This window comes from Topomyia yanbarensis, chromosome 3 (genome assembly GCF_030247195.1).
Source record: "Topomyia yanbarensis strain Yona2022 chromosome 3, ASM3024719v1, whole genome shotgun sequence".
In the NCBI taxonomy this organism is placed as follows: domain Eukaryota; kingdom Metazoa; phylum Arthropoda; class Insecta; order Diptera; family Culicidae; genus Topomyia; species Topomyia yanbarensis.
Genome location: NC_080672.1, coordinates 171,895,652 through 171,910,546, shown reverse-complemented (window position 1 = coordinate 171,910,546; position 14,895 = coordinate 171,895,652). Strand labels below are relative to the sequence as shown.

At 34.8% G+C, this 14,895-nt stretch overlaps 1 protein-coding gene across 5 annotated transcripts in view; it reads left to right on the top strand.

The window, feature by feature from the left end:
• Window positions 1–8,975, top strand: part of LOC131688501 (acidic phospholipase A2 PA4) — a 62,117-nt gene extending 53,142 nt beyond the window's left edge. For 3 of the 5 annotated variants that reach the window (XM_058972791.1, XM_058972790.1, XM_058972792.1), the window contains 2 exons: window positions 5,445–7,439; window positions 8,808–8,975. In XM_058972791.1, the coding sequence (XP_058828774.1) occupies window positions 5,445–5,718 (274 nt within the window). In that variant the 3' untranslated portion in view covers window positions 5,719–7,439; window positions 8,808–8,975. The remainder of the gene's footprint in view (window positions 1–5,444; window positions 7,440–8,807) is intronic. The other 2 variants (XM_058972793.1, XM_058972794.1) reach the window with 1 other exon arrangement.
• The last annotated feature ends 5,920 nt before the right edge of the window (window positions 8,976–14,895 follow it).

Genomic DNA, 14,895 nt, shown 5'->3' with positions numbered 1-14,895 from the left:
TTTTTGTGGCCAGTAGGGGTCGTAGCACTAGCTCTGCAATTGTCCTGTACACTAATAATCAGTTGCGAGGTCTGTCGAAATATTATGGTCAAGCTCCGAAACGGAATCTTTTACCTATGAAATGTGAAGTAATAATGAGATTGTAATTGAAAATCTACCCTTTAATGAATTTCAAATTTGCTTGGGGTGCCAATAGTTACCAAAAATGGTTTTAAGTTTAAAAAGATGTGAGTTATCGTGCAGGCAGTTGCCGAATTATGGTTTAATAATTCTACAAAATACTCTCTCATTCGAATCACCTGCAATATGACCATAGTTGACGAGCTCGAAAGGATGCCTCAGAGAACCTATAAAGCGATGGCGAAATTATTTTTTGTAACGTGGGGATTATCAAACACCCTTCGTATTTGGTTTAGTGCTGGAATATCGCTCACATTGAATTGATTATATTTTCGCACTAAATGCCCAGTCTCCCTGAAGGAAGTGCCAAAACAATATTGTTCTCTTTAAATAGCTGATGAGCTCAGAGAGTTTTTTAGCAGTTGGAGATTTTGATTCAAGCGAAATGTTAGTCCTTATCATATCGAAATTACACAATGTTTCAATCGTGTATTGTCTTAAAATGATGAAGCAAATTTTAGCGATATCAAATTAATGGAGTAATATTATTTTGACCATTCTCCTAAAAAAATTTAAATTCTTGTAAAGTACAATAGTACAATAGAAGCTTGTGTGCTATATATATATATATATATATATATATATATATATATATATATATATATATATATATATATATATATATATATATATATATATATATATATATATATATATATATATATATATATATATATATATATATATATATATATATATATATATATATATATATATATATATATATATATATATATATATATATATATATATATATATATATATATATATATATATATATATATATATATATTAAATTATCGATGATTTTGGGTTCAAGAAAATGAAGCTATGTCCGTTGGTTTAAAGATAGCCATTTTGAAAGCTCTTAAAATGTTTTATGTATTGCCATTCGCATAAAACTCTAATCAGGTTCATAAAATAAGCTGTAGTGAAAGATTCAGTCAACCATCCTCAGATCGTTACAGCTTTGAAAATTTAGTTCATCGTAAAATACACCCAGATCAGACATTTTGCACCGCTCTAATAATTATAAGTTCCTCAGATACAGAGGAACGTTGGTACCTTGATCACTTGCCGAACACATTAGCGCCACTCCGTTTGATTGATGGAAGGGATCCCGAAGATTACATTTTCTCTTGGTCACTTAGTTTACCACATATTCGTCATTAAATTCATTTGGTCGGTGTTAAGTCAGACCGGACTAAGTGACAAAATATTGATTTCGAGAAAAACGAGTTTAAAGTTTGAATCGCAGCATCCTTTACATTATGATTAGAAATTAATTTTAGCCATAATTCTTGTTTTTTGTTACATATTTCAAATCTGGCAACAGTCGATTGTAACTGACGATTTTATTTATCCAGTGCTATCATTATCTCATTTTTTGATGTTTTGCGACTTAGTCCGGTCTGACTTAACACCGACCATTTGTCATACACTTCATGCATCTATCTCGTTGTCGACCAACCTGCTAGTATATCACTTGGGTACCCTGGTCCTGTGTGCATCAACTCTCCAAACGAAGTGGCGGATGAATTTCATGGACTTAACTGCGACGGAACCCATATATTAACCCATATATTAAGGTAGGGTGTAGTGCCTATAGCAAGCAGCATACTTCAATAATTTCAATATATGTAATAAAAATTTTGGGTGAAGGTGAAATATTTAAGTGAATTTCCTCTTCACTGTGCCACCTAAACCAATGTGTCGAATTGGTAGCAGGCGTTGCTATAACTTACTGTCTCATATTTATTCAGTGCATATTAAGAACGTTGTGAAATTAGGAGTGTCACCCTACTACATGGTAAACATTTCGTTGGCTCATTTTTGGCGGACGGACATAGTCGAAAAGCCAAAAACGCTAATCTAAGCCATAACCAACGAACCAACTAGCGGTGATCGTTGACATTGTGCAGAAGGGCATGGGAGTATTGCAGATTGCCTTCTTCTCTTATCGGCAATCGTTCGTAGCTCGTAAAACATGTCAATGTAATTGCACCTATATACTTTTTGTATGATGAATTTTGTAATGAATACACACTGACTTTTTGTATTATCTTTCAGTAAAACATTCCACTGAATGTGTTTCAGCAAAACATTATTCATTAAAAGTTCAGCATTATATTTTGTTGGTTTGTTAATTTTCAGTTAAAGCAATTATTTTGCCGAAAACTAGTAAATTATATCTTCAATCAATAGAATTCGATGGCAATCAGTAAAAAAATGGCAAACTTGCCGAATTTCAGTAAATAAACTACATTGTTGACAGTTTTGAATTGCTGAGATTTAAGCGAAATATTGGTGGTAGTATTGCTGTGTTTTCAGCTCGACAAAATATTCAGCAATCAAAAGTTAATATGTACCATCGGATTATCTTTTATTTTTTGCTTTTGAAGTTTTTTTTTATTGAAAATTAAGTGGCTTTTCTAAGCATGCTGTAAATGTGAAGTAGGATGTATATGGGCTATAAAAGAATAATATCTAGAAATCGATGTTTAACGGGTTTGTTATGTGATTGCCAATGTGAGATAGACTCATCATTACTATAATAATATTTACGTTAGTGTCGTTCAATAGTATGTAGTATAGCTGCATAGGCGGTATTGAATCAGTCCAGATCTACTCGTTTGTTAACTGTGTTGTCAATATGAGAATTTTTCAACAAGTTTCTGTACAGATGAATTTTACAACGTTAATATTAATGTTGACGATGTAACATTATAGCTGTCAAATGTTAGCATATGGTAACAGATAATCATGTATGTAGTCATTATTTTCTGTTTTTTATTTGCGACAGAGTAATCTTCTGTATTTGGTAAGGTAAGAGCATATCACATCTCTTATGTACAGAGCGAGTATACAGTAGCAATCGTACCCGTGTGGGGTAACATACAACCGTATTTTGTCTTATTACTATTATGTCTTGGGCCAGCTGGCTGATTAAGCTTTTAAAACAATTGTCTTTATAGGATTTTAAATCACATTTTAAAGGTTTAACCTATAACTACAATATAAAAATGCTCCTTAACTCTTAAAAATTGTCTCCTCAGTATACTGGTCTTACTGTGAAGTTTACTGAATAGATGCTCCGTCCGTTGCCTTCCAAATCCTAATTTTATATTAGTGTATTTCGCCCTCTATGTCTATTTGGTGAGGAAATAAAAAGTCTGGGGTTGGCAGGGGGCGCATTCTCAATGGTTTTTAATCAAAACTGCCTTGTCAAACCAGCAAACCTCGAGGAAACAGGAAGGTGCATAGTAACGATGCTTTTACTGGTTTTTCTATTTCTCGAATGTAATACAACTTCTGTTGTATTGTTGTATTAGCCAGGATAAATTTGCCATCTCCAGATACACACTAAATTACACATTACGAGAAAAAGTGTTTTCTAGATCAACGATTCTCAACCTGGTGTCCGCGGACCCCTAGGGGGCGTGAAGTCTTTGCTGGGGGGTCCGCGATGAAAAATATATTTCCCGAGTGCATATTGAAATTTCAAGTCTTGTTTCTTAACAAACAAAAATAACATATTGATAACATACAAAATCGATGTTTATCCATGGGGGTCCGCAGCAATCCAGGATGATTTCTAAGAGGTTAGTGGAACGAAAAAGGCTGAGAGCTGCTTTAGACTAATTATGGGTCGCCGAACACAAAAATCATACTCGTTTTCTTTTTTAGAGAAGCCTTTTTTGGGAGTTTTAAAAAAAGTTTTTCCGTAATTTTCTTTCTTTTTGCTCTATGTCTTATGAAAAAATAAATATTCACCCTTATTCTTGTTTACGACGAATGTGAGATTCGTTCGAAAGCGATTCGAACGAATAGTAAGCCAATTTGATTTTGCTGTCGTAAACGGGAATACAAACCACTTTTGAACGAATCTCGCATTCGTCGTAAACAAGAATAAGGGTGATTGCTAGGAATTCGGAACGTAAATGAAATGAAAAGTAAACACTAAGGGGGTACAAAACTGAGTCCCCGCCAAGTCAGAAGACCACTATTCGGCTCTTATCATATCCCAACCATTTTACCAAATGTTTAAAACCATTTCCAACATGGCTCGCTTAACAATAGAATAACCATTCCATGGATGTTATATCATGGATGTTATGTCACAAGCATTATCGTTTTTCCATACGCGACCATACAAACAACGGTCGCTATGCCAAAATATGCTATTTTTCATACACATTTTGACAACGTACCATTTAAGATCCATATATTTTTTGTGACATGTATATTTTAGAGCTAGCGATGCCTAAAATGTTATGGATGAGAAACAAATTTCATTGGAAAATTACAATTTTATCGACTAATGAAGTTATATTTTATTACACGCCATCTTTTGAAGAAAGTTTCGTTGACACTAAGTGGACTGTCACTTTATCCAATTGAGCTATCGCCGTAATATTGTAAGATGGCTGTTTTTATCATGTTAATCTACAGGTTTTTTGAACAGGGTAAACAGACATAGTAATAAAAAAGACCACCAGAGCAGTATTAATGTCTGGCACAACAGTACAATATAGTATACAATTCTTCAATGAATGATACACGGAAGAAATTGTAAATGATAACTAAAATAAATATGGTAGTTTAATGTTTAAATTAGAATGATGGAATATATCAGTAGTACTCTCAACCTCGTTCCTAATATAGTGAATATTACATGAATAGTTTGGAAACGGAATTGGAAATGTCCCTGATTTTGTCGGTTGTTGCTCGTGAGATCTTTTTTCAATAATGTGTCCTCTTCAGTGTGTACTAAAATAAAAAAATCCCAACTTTCCAAAAAAAAAAAAAAAAACTGGAACAATGTGTGTAAAATTCAACCATATTTTATTTTTCTTTAGTAAAAAAATTAAGAAAAAAATATTTTTTAATGCTCATATTGAAGAGCTTTAAATTTACTTTAATTTGATATCAATTTTATGAAAATCGATCAAGCTGTTCTCTTGCAATCCTGATTGCCAATTGAAAAAAACATGTCGACTTTGCGCGTTAATAAGAAAGTCTTCAAAACAAAAAAAAAGTTTAAGTCTTTAAGATGGAATTTTTTTAAATAACGCACAAAGATTCAGTATTGTTTAGGCCGTTTATATGATAATCCCCCTTAACTGAATATGGACATGCATCAATTTGTACAATTAATTACAATGAAAAGTGTGATCGATATAAATAGTAATGGTTATAATCTAATACCAAATGCGAAACAGTATGCCCAAAACACATCTAATACATGGTTTACAACATTTCAGCAACGAAATCGTAAGTCCAACGGAATCGTGCCCACTGCAATACTACGCGTCCAACCAGTACGTACTACCGTACAGGCAACCACCGTTTCACTATCATGAAAATTCAATCAAACGATCCTTCGATACGAACATTTATGGCAACGGAAACAGGCAGCAACTGAAGCAAGAATCGTTGAATTTGATTTCCAGAAATTTGGTGAAAGATATGTTTATTCGGCCGTTGAATGGGTTTCTCAAATATTACATCACAGCCAAGTCTATTGTCTATGGTTAGGTTCGGGGAAATTTGAACGGATTTAATAGCACGATAGCATCGCTGATGATAGTGTGATTTCAGTGTGTATTAAAAGAATCTGATAGAGATTGATTTTACAACTGCTATAGCTTTATCAATGCTAGACTGAACTCCTAGTTCAAAGAAACTATTTGATCTACCGATTAAGTTTTAAATATTTAAGGATAAGGATTCTGTTTTAATTAAAATATGGGTATTGAAATCCTTATTTAGTTTTTAAACAAGTAATGTTTGTAATTGACTTACCTCTTTTATCAATTGTCAAATAGGTTCGCCGACATTAAAAAAAATATTAGTATATGTTTTATACAGTGATAGACATACGATTAAGCCGTAACCTATTTTGTTAACAAATAAAATAGGTTGTTTTAGTCCTATCCTTGCAGAACTTGCGCCGTTGTGTTTAGTACAACCTTCAGAATCTCTAGCGGAATATTTTTTGAGCATCGGTGGCTGTTCATTTTGGGAGCCTTAGGGTCATTTCGTCTCTTTTTCAGCTCATCCTATGTACGAGGTTGGGAATCACAATGAGGCGTGCTGCGTACAAAACAATAGGTTTATCTACTGAGCTAAACCCGCCCCAAAAACTGAAACTTTTTAAAATATCTAAAAAATTTAAATTTAACTGAACATTCGTTTAACCATATCGACGAAATACAGAAAAAAATAAAATCAAGCAAATTTCGTATCAAACTGCAATGGATTACATGTATGTACATATACTATGAACCCTTTCATGCCCGAAAGGAACAGGATTTGTGTTTATGATTCTACTTTTCGATCTTCACTTCAGGATATTTCTTAATGTTCAGTATTATAATTGTGATTTTTTTTAGTGTTTTTAATGTCAGAAAACATAAAAAAGAAACAAAATAAGCCATATTAAAAGTTCTAAAATGTTAGTTCTTATTTCTATTGTTTTAAATGAACTCAAAAGCATTACCTTTCAATAGAACATAGCTTCCTTCAGAATGAATCTGTTGATCTTTGTGTTTATTTACTAGCATACATATATCAATACTCCATTACACCAACAAATATGGCGTAATTCCAAACTTGACACTATTCAACAAACCGTGATTCACGAAGTGACGAGGTATAACCGTTTTCCGTTTAAATTTACATGAATGATGTACTTTACACGTGCTGTGCCATAAAATTATACGTGTCAAACACAAAAAACAAACACCCTATGTATGTGGAGTCAAATTACGAAATTCAATGACATGTAAAATTAAAATCAAACATAAAGCTATGTCATTTTTAATTTAATTTTTTAATTCGTATCTGTCAAGGTCAGGAGATGTAAATTTACACGATTTTTTCAATGTGTGTGTCTGATTTGTAGTTTTATTTAATTAGCTTGTATGTTTATAAATGTTATATTCCTAGTTTTAAAAGTAAATTAATTTTATAGTATCGTGTAGTTTGAAAGTATGTTGCGAATTTACGCTCAAACCCAAACTCAACGGTTTCAACTGCTGCCTGTAGTGTTAGTAAATACGAGTATTCAACTACCCGACACTGTTCTAGTAACAACAGTCATAAGTTGCCTGTTTCCATGTATCGTAGTTTCTCTAAATAACGTATGTATTGAAATCGTGCGAAGGAATCTTGCTACAGCAAACACTGGCCTTACACTGGAATTTTCATATTAATAATTAAAATTGCTCTTCAATTTGATCTTTGAGGTTCCTATGGTAAGTTTCAGTTTTGCGATCATTTGGTGACGGTGCTTTGGTAACTGAATTTTGTTAACGTTTACTACTTATAATCATAACCTATTTGTATAGTGAAACTTTAACAATATGCTTACAAATCCCAAGAAACACTGCAGTTTACTGAGTGCAAATGTAAATATCCCCATAATGATTATTCAAACATAAAGGTTCATGCACTTCTTCAGAATTAAATAGATTAATCTAACGTTACTTGGGTTGGGAGTTCAACTCAAATAGACTGCACACTAGGCGGTATCAATTCTAAACACGCTATGCACTCCACCTCCAGAAGTTGAATTGATGTTCCTTTATTTGACTTTATCTGTGCTGCACACTGTGGGAATAAAATAAATGCAATAAAATACAATACAAAGTTTATCATTATATATATTGAATCTAAAGGTACAGATTAACAGACATAGCACTTGAAAATGATTTCTTCGTCCTCTTTAACGGCCATTTTAAATAAATTTTTAGTTGGGACTGTGGTCGTACATGCGATGATGACGCCACTGACATATGGCATGTGTCAAGTTATAGGGGACCAAGCGCCATTTTGAGATACCTGCCTGAAAATGCTATCGCACCGAATACGGACCTTCCGAATACAGAAGCATTTCACTTTTTATTTCAGATAAAAATTGTGGGCTAAATCTTGCACGAAGTTTGAGTTTTCTGCGGTGAGCTGCTACGCAAGATTGTTTACAAGTCCGCCATTTTTATTTACCTTGGCATAATTTCTTTGTTGGGTAAATATATTTTCAAGAATGCGCAAAGATAATTTGTTTCTTTTAATATTTTAATGTTAAAAAAATCCTAAAAACAGCGTTTATTATGAGCCACTGATGAGGAGGTCCCCTTAACACAGGTCATAAGTGGGATAGATGACTAGTGAAAATTTGAGCAAGTGAGTATTTGAGACGGTATATGAAAGGTTGAGCTAGTGTTCTGACAGAATTGGCGCATCGATATTTTTATGTCTGTTTGTCTGTGCTGGAGAGATCAACAGAGGAATATCATCAGAATTGACCACCGGGAATTTTCTAGTATATGAACACCTAACACCTGTGCCACAGCGTTCAATTATTGTTCTCACTGAAGACACAGATGGCAGCACATGTGATATACAAGGAAATGGTCATGGCATCATGCCCTTATCATTTTTACTAAAACTAAAGGAAATAATCATTGTTTGAACTATTTCAATTAATCCACTACACTAGTAAAACTGTTTACTGCGACAAAATCTAAGGCTTTTGGTGTGGTTTAGGCTTTAGGAATGTTTTACTGTTCGATATTTCAACCAACTAATAGCTAACTCTTCTTTTTTCTTATACTTGTTTTTAGAGTTGGCTTCAACGAGTCTGAGGCAGATGAACTGTGCTCACGATGGAAATACCGTCCGAGCGAGAAGTACATCCCTATCATGCAGCAAAAATCACACAATGGATAAATCAACGCAACTCGTCCTCGCTATATGCGGTAGTTTAAAATTAAATGTTTGTACAGTTTAAATTCGTTTTATTTAGAACTATTCGAAGGTAGATTAATGAAAATATCACAATTAATTTCCACGTTGTTTTTCTTTTTTGGGCGAATTGTTCAAGTGTTCTGTCTGTGAAAAGTATTTTTTTATTTTTTTTGTTGGAATTTTTAAAATTATTAAACTCATGGTGTAGATAAAAATTGTTCAACGTGTAATTTTGAATGAGTTTTACGAAACCTTTAATCCTGTACTACTAGCATCTTCTTTTCTAATGAAATTTTATATTTTTCACGCGTTTTTCTTTCAATCTAACATTCAACATCAAAGTGTAGCTCATCAGCACATTAAGGTACCATTTCTATTATCCCTTGCAAACATTGTAAAAATCCACCTCTCCCTCCCATGTTGCAAATTGTCACAAATTTCTTTAACCTCTCCTCCCCTGGTACGTTCCGAATAAATTAAAAACAATCTTCTGCAAAAACATGTTACATTCTAGATTGCTCTCATCCCTTCATATGTTACAATTTTTAAACACCCCGCCTCCCCCTAAAAGCGTACCATAATTTTTGAATGGTCAAAATTCAACTTTGGCAACATCAAATTGGTTAACGTTTGCGGAATGAAATTTGGACAACGCTTTTAGCATTAAAACAAAAATGCAACTCTCAGTCTACTTTCTACTTTTGCCCAAGTCAGACGTACAATCGAACCAAGTGAACAAAAACTAGCAACCTCTTGATCTAGTGTACATTGTCTCGAGAACAAAGGAAACATTTAATTTATTCTTGCCATCATGAGTAATGTTGACGAAAAATCTCTGCTCCGACCCAACACAGCGGTCGTTGACTTTAAATTCTGTTCAATAAGATTGAGTTTTCGTGAAGTGGAACACCTGCTGAAGGTGAAGATGCAGCTTAAGCTTAAGGAGGTTATGTATCTACAGTATCATCATCTTCGTAATGTCGTACTCATCATTCAACACGTTAGCACAAGCTGAACGATTCGTTTTGCAGAACAACTTGACGCACGTGGCTCAAAGTGATAAAGTTGGAATTAAGATTCCCGTCTATATAGAAAAAGACTATGTAGATGTAAAGTTACATGACCTATCACCACGTACCCCTCCTGATCTAATCGCAAAATACATGTCGCAATTCGGAGAAGTAGAATCAGTTACACGTGATACGTGGAGAAATTTCTTCCCGGGTACACCTAACGGTGTTCTTGTGGTGAGGATGCGGATCGAAAGACCTATCCCCTCCCACTTGACTATAAAACTCAAAACCCACGAAGCTACTATTAATCAAACTACGTTATGCACCCATGAGGGGCAGACTCCCACGTGCAAGTATTGTAATCAAACAGCACACCACGGACAACCTTGCGCGGAAGATACAGAGGAGAATGCATCTCTACCGATTGCCAACGAATCCACGATAAACCAACCTAAAAAAGAGATTTCAATACCAATACCTGAACCACAAACGGTTGCCAAATTTGTGGCAGCTGTTCAGTCCATATTGGCAACTGCCAAAACAGCATCCAGCACCCCAGAAACCACTGTAAGGAACATCGGTGATGAAGATAATAAGAATGACGACGGATTTACATTGGTCACCCGTAAGTGCAAGAAGCAGGAAAGAACATCTGGTCGCGAGCACCAAGGCACTTTTAACGGTGATGACCTTGATGTGGAGGACAGGAGAGAATTAATTGGTCCCCATGAAGCAGTAGATGAGCCGCGAAAGAAGGTCTCCCCTCGCAATAAAAAGTTGCGCGCACGAGATCCAACGGACAATATTTTTGCCTTTCTCAATAGAAAGGTATTGCAATTGCTCTGAAAACCGACTTTTTAACGGAGGCCCGGAGGGCCGAGTGACATATACCATTCGATTCAGTTCGTCGAGTTCGGCAAATGTCTGTGTGTGTATGTGTGTGTGTGTATGTATGTGTGTGTGTATGTGCGTCTGTGTGTGTGTACGCGAACACAATCTCACTCACTTTTCTCAGAGATGGATGAACCGATTTTTACAAACTTAGTCCCAAATGAAAGGTGCAACGTTCCCATAGGCTACTATTGAATTTCTAATGGATCCGACTTCCGGTTCCGGAATTACAGGGTGATGAGTACGATCACGCAGAAAACGTCGATTTTAAGAAATTCTGCAATGAATGTATAATGGTGAAAATTTTTCCAAAATGTGACCACAACTGCTTCGATTTGTAGTACTAGGTCATTAACAGCCATTCAAAGTCTCTTTGGTCACATTGGCCACCATCATCGGTTCCGGAAGCCCCGGCGGAAGTATCCAAATTCAGACTAACAGTCACATCGGTTTCTCGGAGGTGGCTAGACCGAATCAACCAAACTTAGTCTCAAATGAAAGATGTTGCGTCCCCGTAAATGGCTATTAAATTTTATCCCCAACCGACTTCCGGTTCCGGAGTTACGGGTTGTGGCGTGCGATCACATAGCAAATTGTGATTCAAACCGATACCCCGATGGAAGCAAAAAAGGTAAAAATTTCGCTAAAATGTCTCTCAAATAACTTAACTTTGCAGTTCTAGGTCACCGACGGCCAAACAAACTTTCGTTGACTACATTGACTACCATAGACGGTTCCGGAAGTGCCCGGGAAAAGCGGCCATCTTTCATAACTAGCAAACTCATATCAGTTTCTCGGAAATGGTTGGGCCGATTTTCACAAACTTAGTCCCAAATGATAGCTATATTATCCCCACAGATGTCTGTAAAATTTCGCACGGACCGCTTGTATGGTTCCGGAAATATAGACTGAACGGTCCGGTCACACATGAAATTCCCATATAAGCCGGAACTCAAATTTTTTTTCAAAGGGGGGACCCCATGAAATTTCAGAAATCGAATTCGTATTCGTATTGATGCCAAACATCTTTAAAATGCATGAAACGTCGAGATTTTATGTTATCTCGAAAATATTTTTTTTATAGAAATCGACTTTTTGGGACTTTGCCGATTTCGCACCTTTTTTCAGTTCATTATTACCGTGGCTGTTTTTTCTTTTTCAAAATTTTAGAACTCGAATGATGATTTATTTTCCTGTATATAGTTGTCATGTGATGTACAATAATAAAATGTAATATATGCATTTAAAAGCTTTTAATGAATATAAACAACGCACACATTCTCGTGATCATGATTGAGAAAGGCACAATTGCACCGCTAGGTGGATTAAAATAGGTTTTTTACATATTGTAAACACATAAAAGATCTATGGCTCCGTTAAGCTACCGCTATACGCCATGTCAAATAAACGAAATAAAAAATGCAACCCTGTGTAAGGCACCATACTAAACGTCATACTCTAGGCACTCTTATTTTAAACATCCACTGTTAATTTCAACCCGCTATGAGATACCATGTGAACAAAATAGCAGCGAACGCTCAATCTAGCACCTAGCTGTTATGCAAAAAAAAAATTATTGGCGCATTGGACGATTATGGCATACCTTTTGTACAAAAGGCTGATAACCCTCTAAGTGTACCACAACTGCGTCCAAATGAGGATTTCTGGGATAATTTGAAGCAGAGAGTATATGCCAATAATTTTCGACCTAAAACTAACAAACATGATAATCAAAATTAAGAATATAGCAACATCAATTTTTTCGACTCCTTTGCAAAAAGTTCCTGCAAACTGTCATAAAGCTTCTCGAATGGGTTCAATTTTTTACATCTTTTATAAAAGAAATGTATAGAATTCGCTCTAACTTTCAAGATTTTTTCCGAGACCCGGAGGGCCGAGTCTTATATACCAATCGATTCAGCTCGACGATTTGGGACAATGTCTGTGTGTATGTAACGAGCAAACTCTCATTTGTGTTTCTCAGCAATGGCTGAACCGATCTTATCCAAACCAATTTTAAATGAAAGGCCTATCACCTAGCCGGCCTATCACCTAGACAGAACGTTATTGAATGGTTTTGATGTTTAGTTTCCAAGATATGAATGTTTAAAGGTGCAAAAATGGCGCTTCTCGCAGTTTTTTTTTAAATTTACTGCCGGAATTGATGACGTAATCAAATAATTAATATATTTTTAGAAAGCTTATATAAATACCTTTTTAACGAGATATAGATTGTTTAAATCGGATATTTATTAAATGGATATTTAACATTAATGACGGACGAAAGATTTTTATCATTTCCCATAGCCAGAAATAAGACCAAAATCATGCAATCTATTATTAACGGCAAAACGGCTAATTTTAGGTCAATAGTATCTTCAGAGATTTTACTGAATACAATATGCCCTTTCTTTTGGTGTTGTGTTTTTGCTGATTAATCCCCCTAAAAGTGAGATATTTTCATACATTTTCTTGAAAGGTATTATATTGAAATGATGCCTTCAGCTAATTTGTAGCTCTTACTTTTGCGAATAACTTTACTGAAGACATTGAATATCTATTTTGAACACTTTAATAGTTATGGCTTGTTGTTTGTCGATTACCCTTTGTCGCCTGTTTATTGTTCAATATAGTAATAATCCATTTAAATGAGCCAAATATTATTTCGATAAAACGAATTTTGTATTTCATTCTTCTATCTACATCCACTGGAAATAACCGATGAACAATTCTAAATTTTCTGAATGGAAGCTGTGTCGCAAATGTTCATTTGCGCGAACCATCTGCAATGGCGTAACCAAGAGGAGGCTTTGGAGTTTAAAACACTCCTCCTCCCCCCAACAACATAATAAAAATCGGAATGAACAGAAAAAAATATTATTGATGCTGACTGACTTCATTCAATATTACAAGAATAATTATCAAATCAGTATATAGATAACCTGTCGTTTTAAACACTATGAGAACTTTTGAAAAGTTGTGGGAATGGGATCATGACCTGTAAGTGACCTATTGGTCTTGATCTCACAGTTGTCTAATCAAATCAATATCAAATACCTGCATGAAAACATTCCAATAGAAACTCATCTCAGAATTCTGAAATCAATCATAATTCTCAGATTTTCTATTATATTGAGCTCACTTTTGAAGGGATGTACTGTAATATGGTTTACGGTCTTTTTTAACCCTTAAAGGCGCAAAGCAATTTTTTTCAAATTTCTGAAAATTGTCTAACAGTTTTAATACGTTAGTATGATAATTTTGAGATGGTTTTCGCAATGTTGTTTTAAAACAACATTGCGCATTTAAGGGTTAATAAGTAGCGAAGTTGGAATTTATTTATTGTCTATGAAACATAGAACTGCTCACCGAAAATTTGCATAACTTTGAACATTTGCTGCACATTTTATTTTGGAAATGTGTAGAGTTGGGACGAAAACGTAGTATGGTTAATAACGAGTATAACACTTTCCGAAAGTAAAGGAATTTTTTATGAAAAATGGCATTTTCCGTTCGACTCTAGCAGGTCCTGATCGACTTTGATGAGCATTTTGTTTTTGTTGTGTTACCAATTATATGAATAGCTGTAATAAATGTTCGTAAATAGTAACTTAAGGTCAAGATCACATCATTTCGAAACCGCCAATTTCAGGTTTAGCATCTTCGATGAATTTTACAAACATTAAACAGCACATCATTTGATAAAATAATTTTGGCGCTATATCCCCCAAGAAGTATTTATGGAGAATTTACTCTTCAAACAAATTTAATTCTTGGGGAACGCGCATAGCGTAGTTGGTAAATCGATTGTTTTGTACGAAGCTAGCCTGGGTTCGATTCCCAACCACGCACATAGGATCAGAGATTTTTCCAAAAGAGATTTCTCTAACCCGAACAGAGGCCATCGACCCTATGGTTTAAAGCTCTTTAATCAAAATTTAAAGAAATAATTCGAGACTTAATGTCTTCAGCAAAATCTTGGGGAGTGCTATTACAAACCACTTTGTTGAAGACACGAAGGCTCCAATGGGGATGCCACATTGAAATCTGTGCTTCGGTC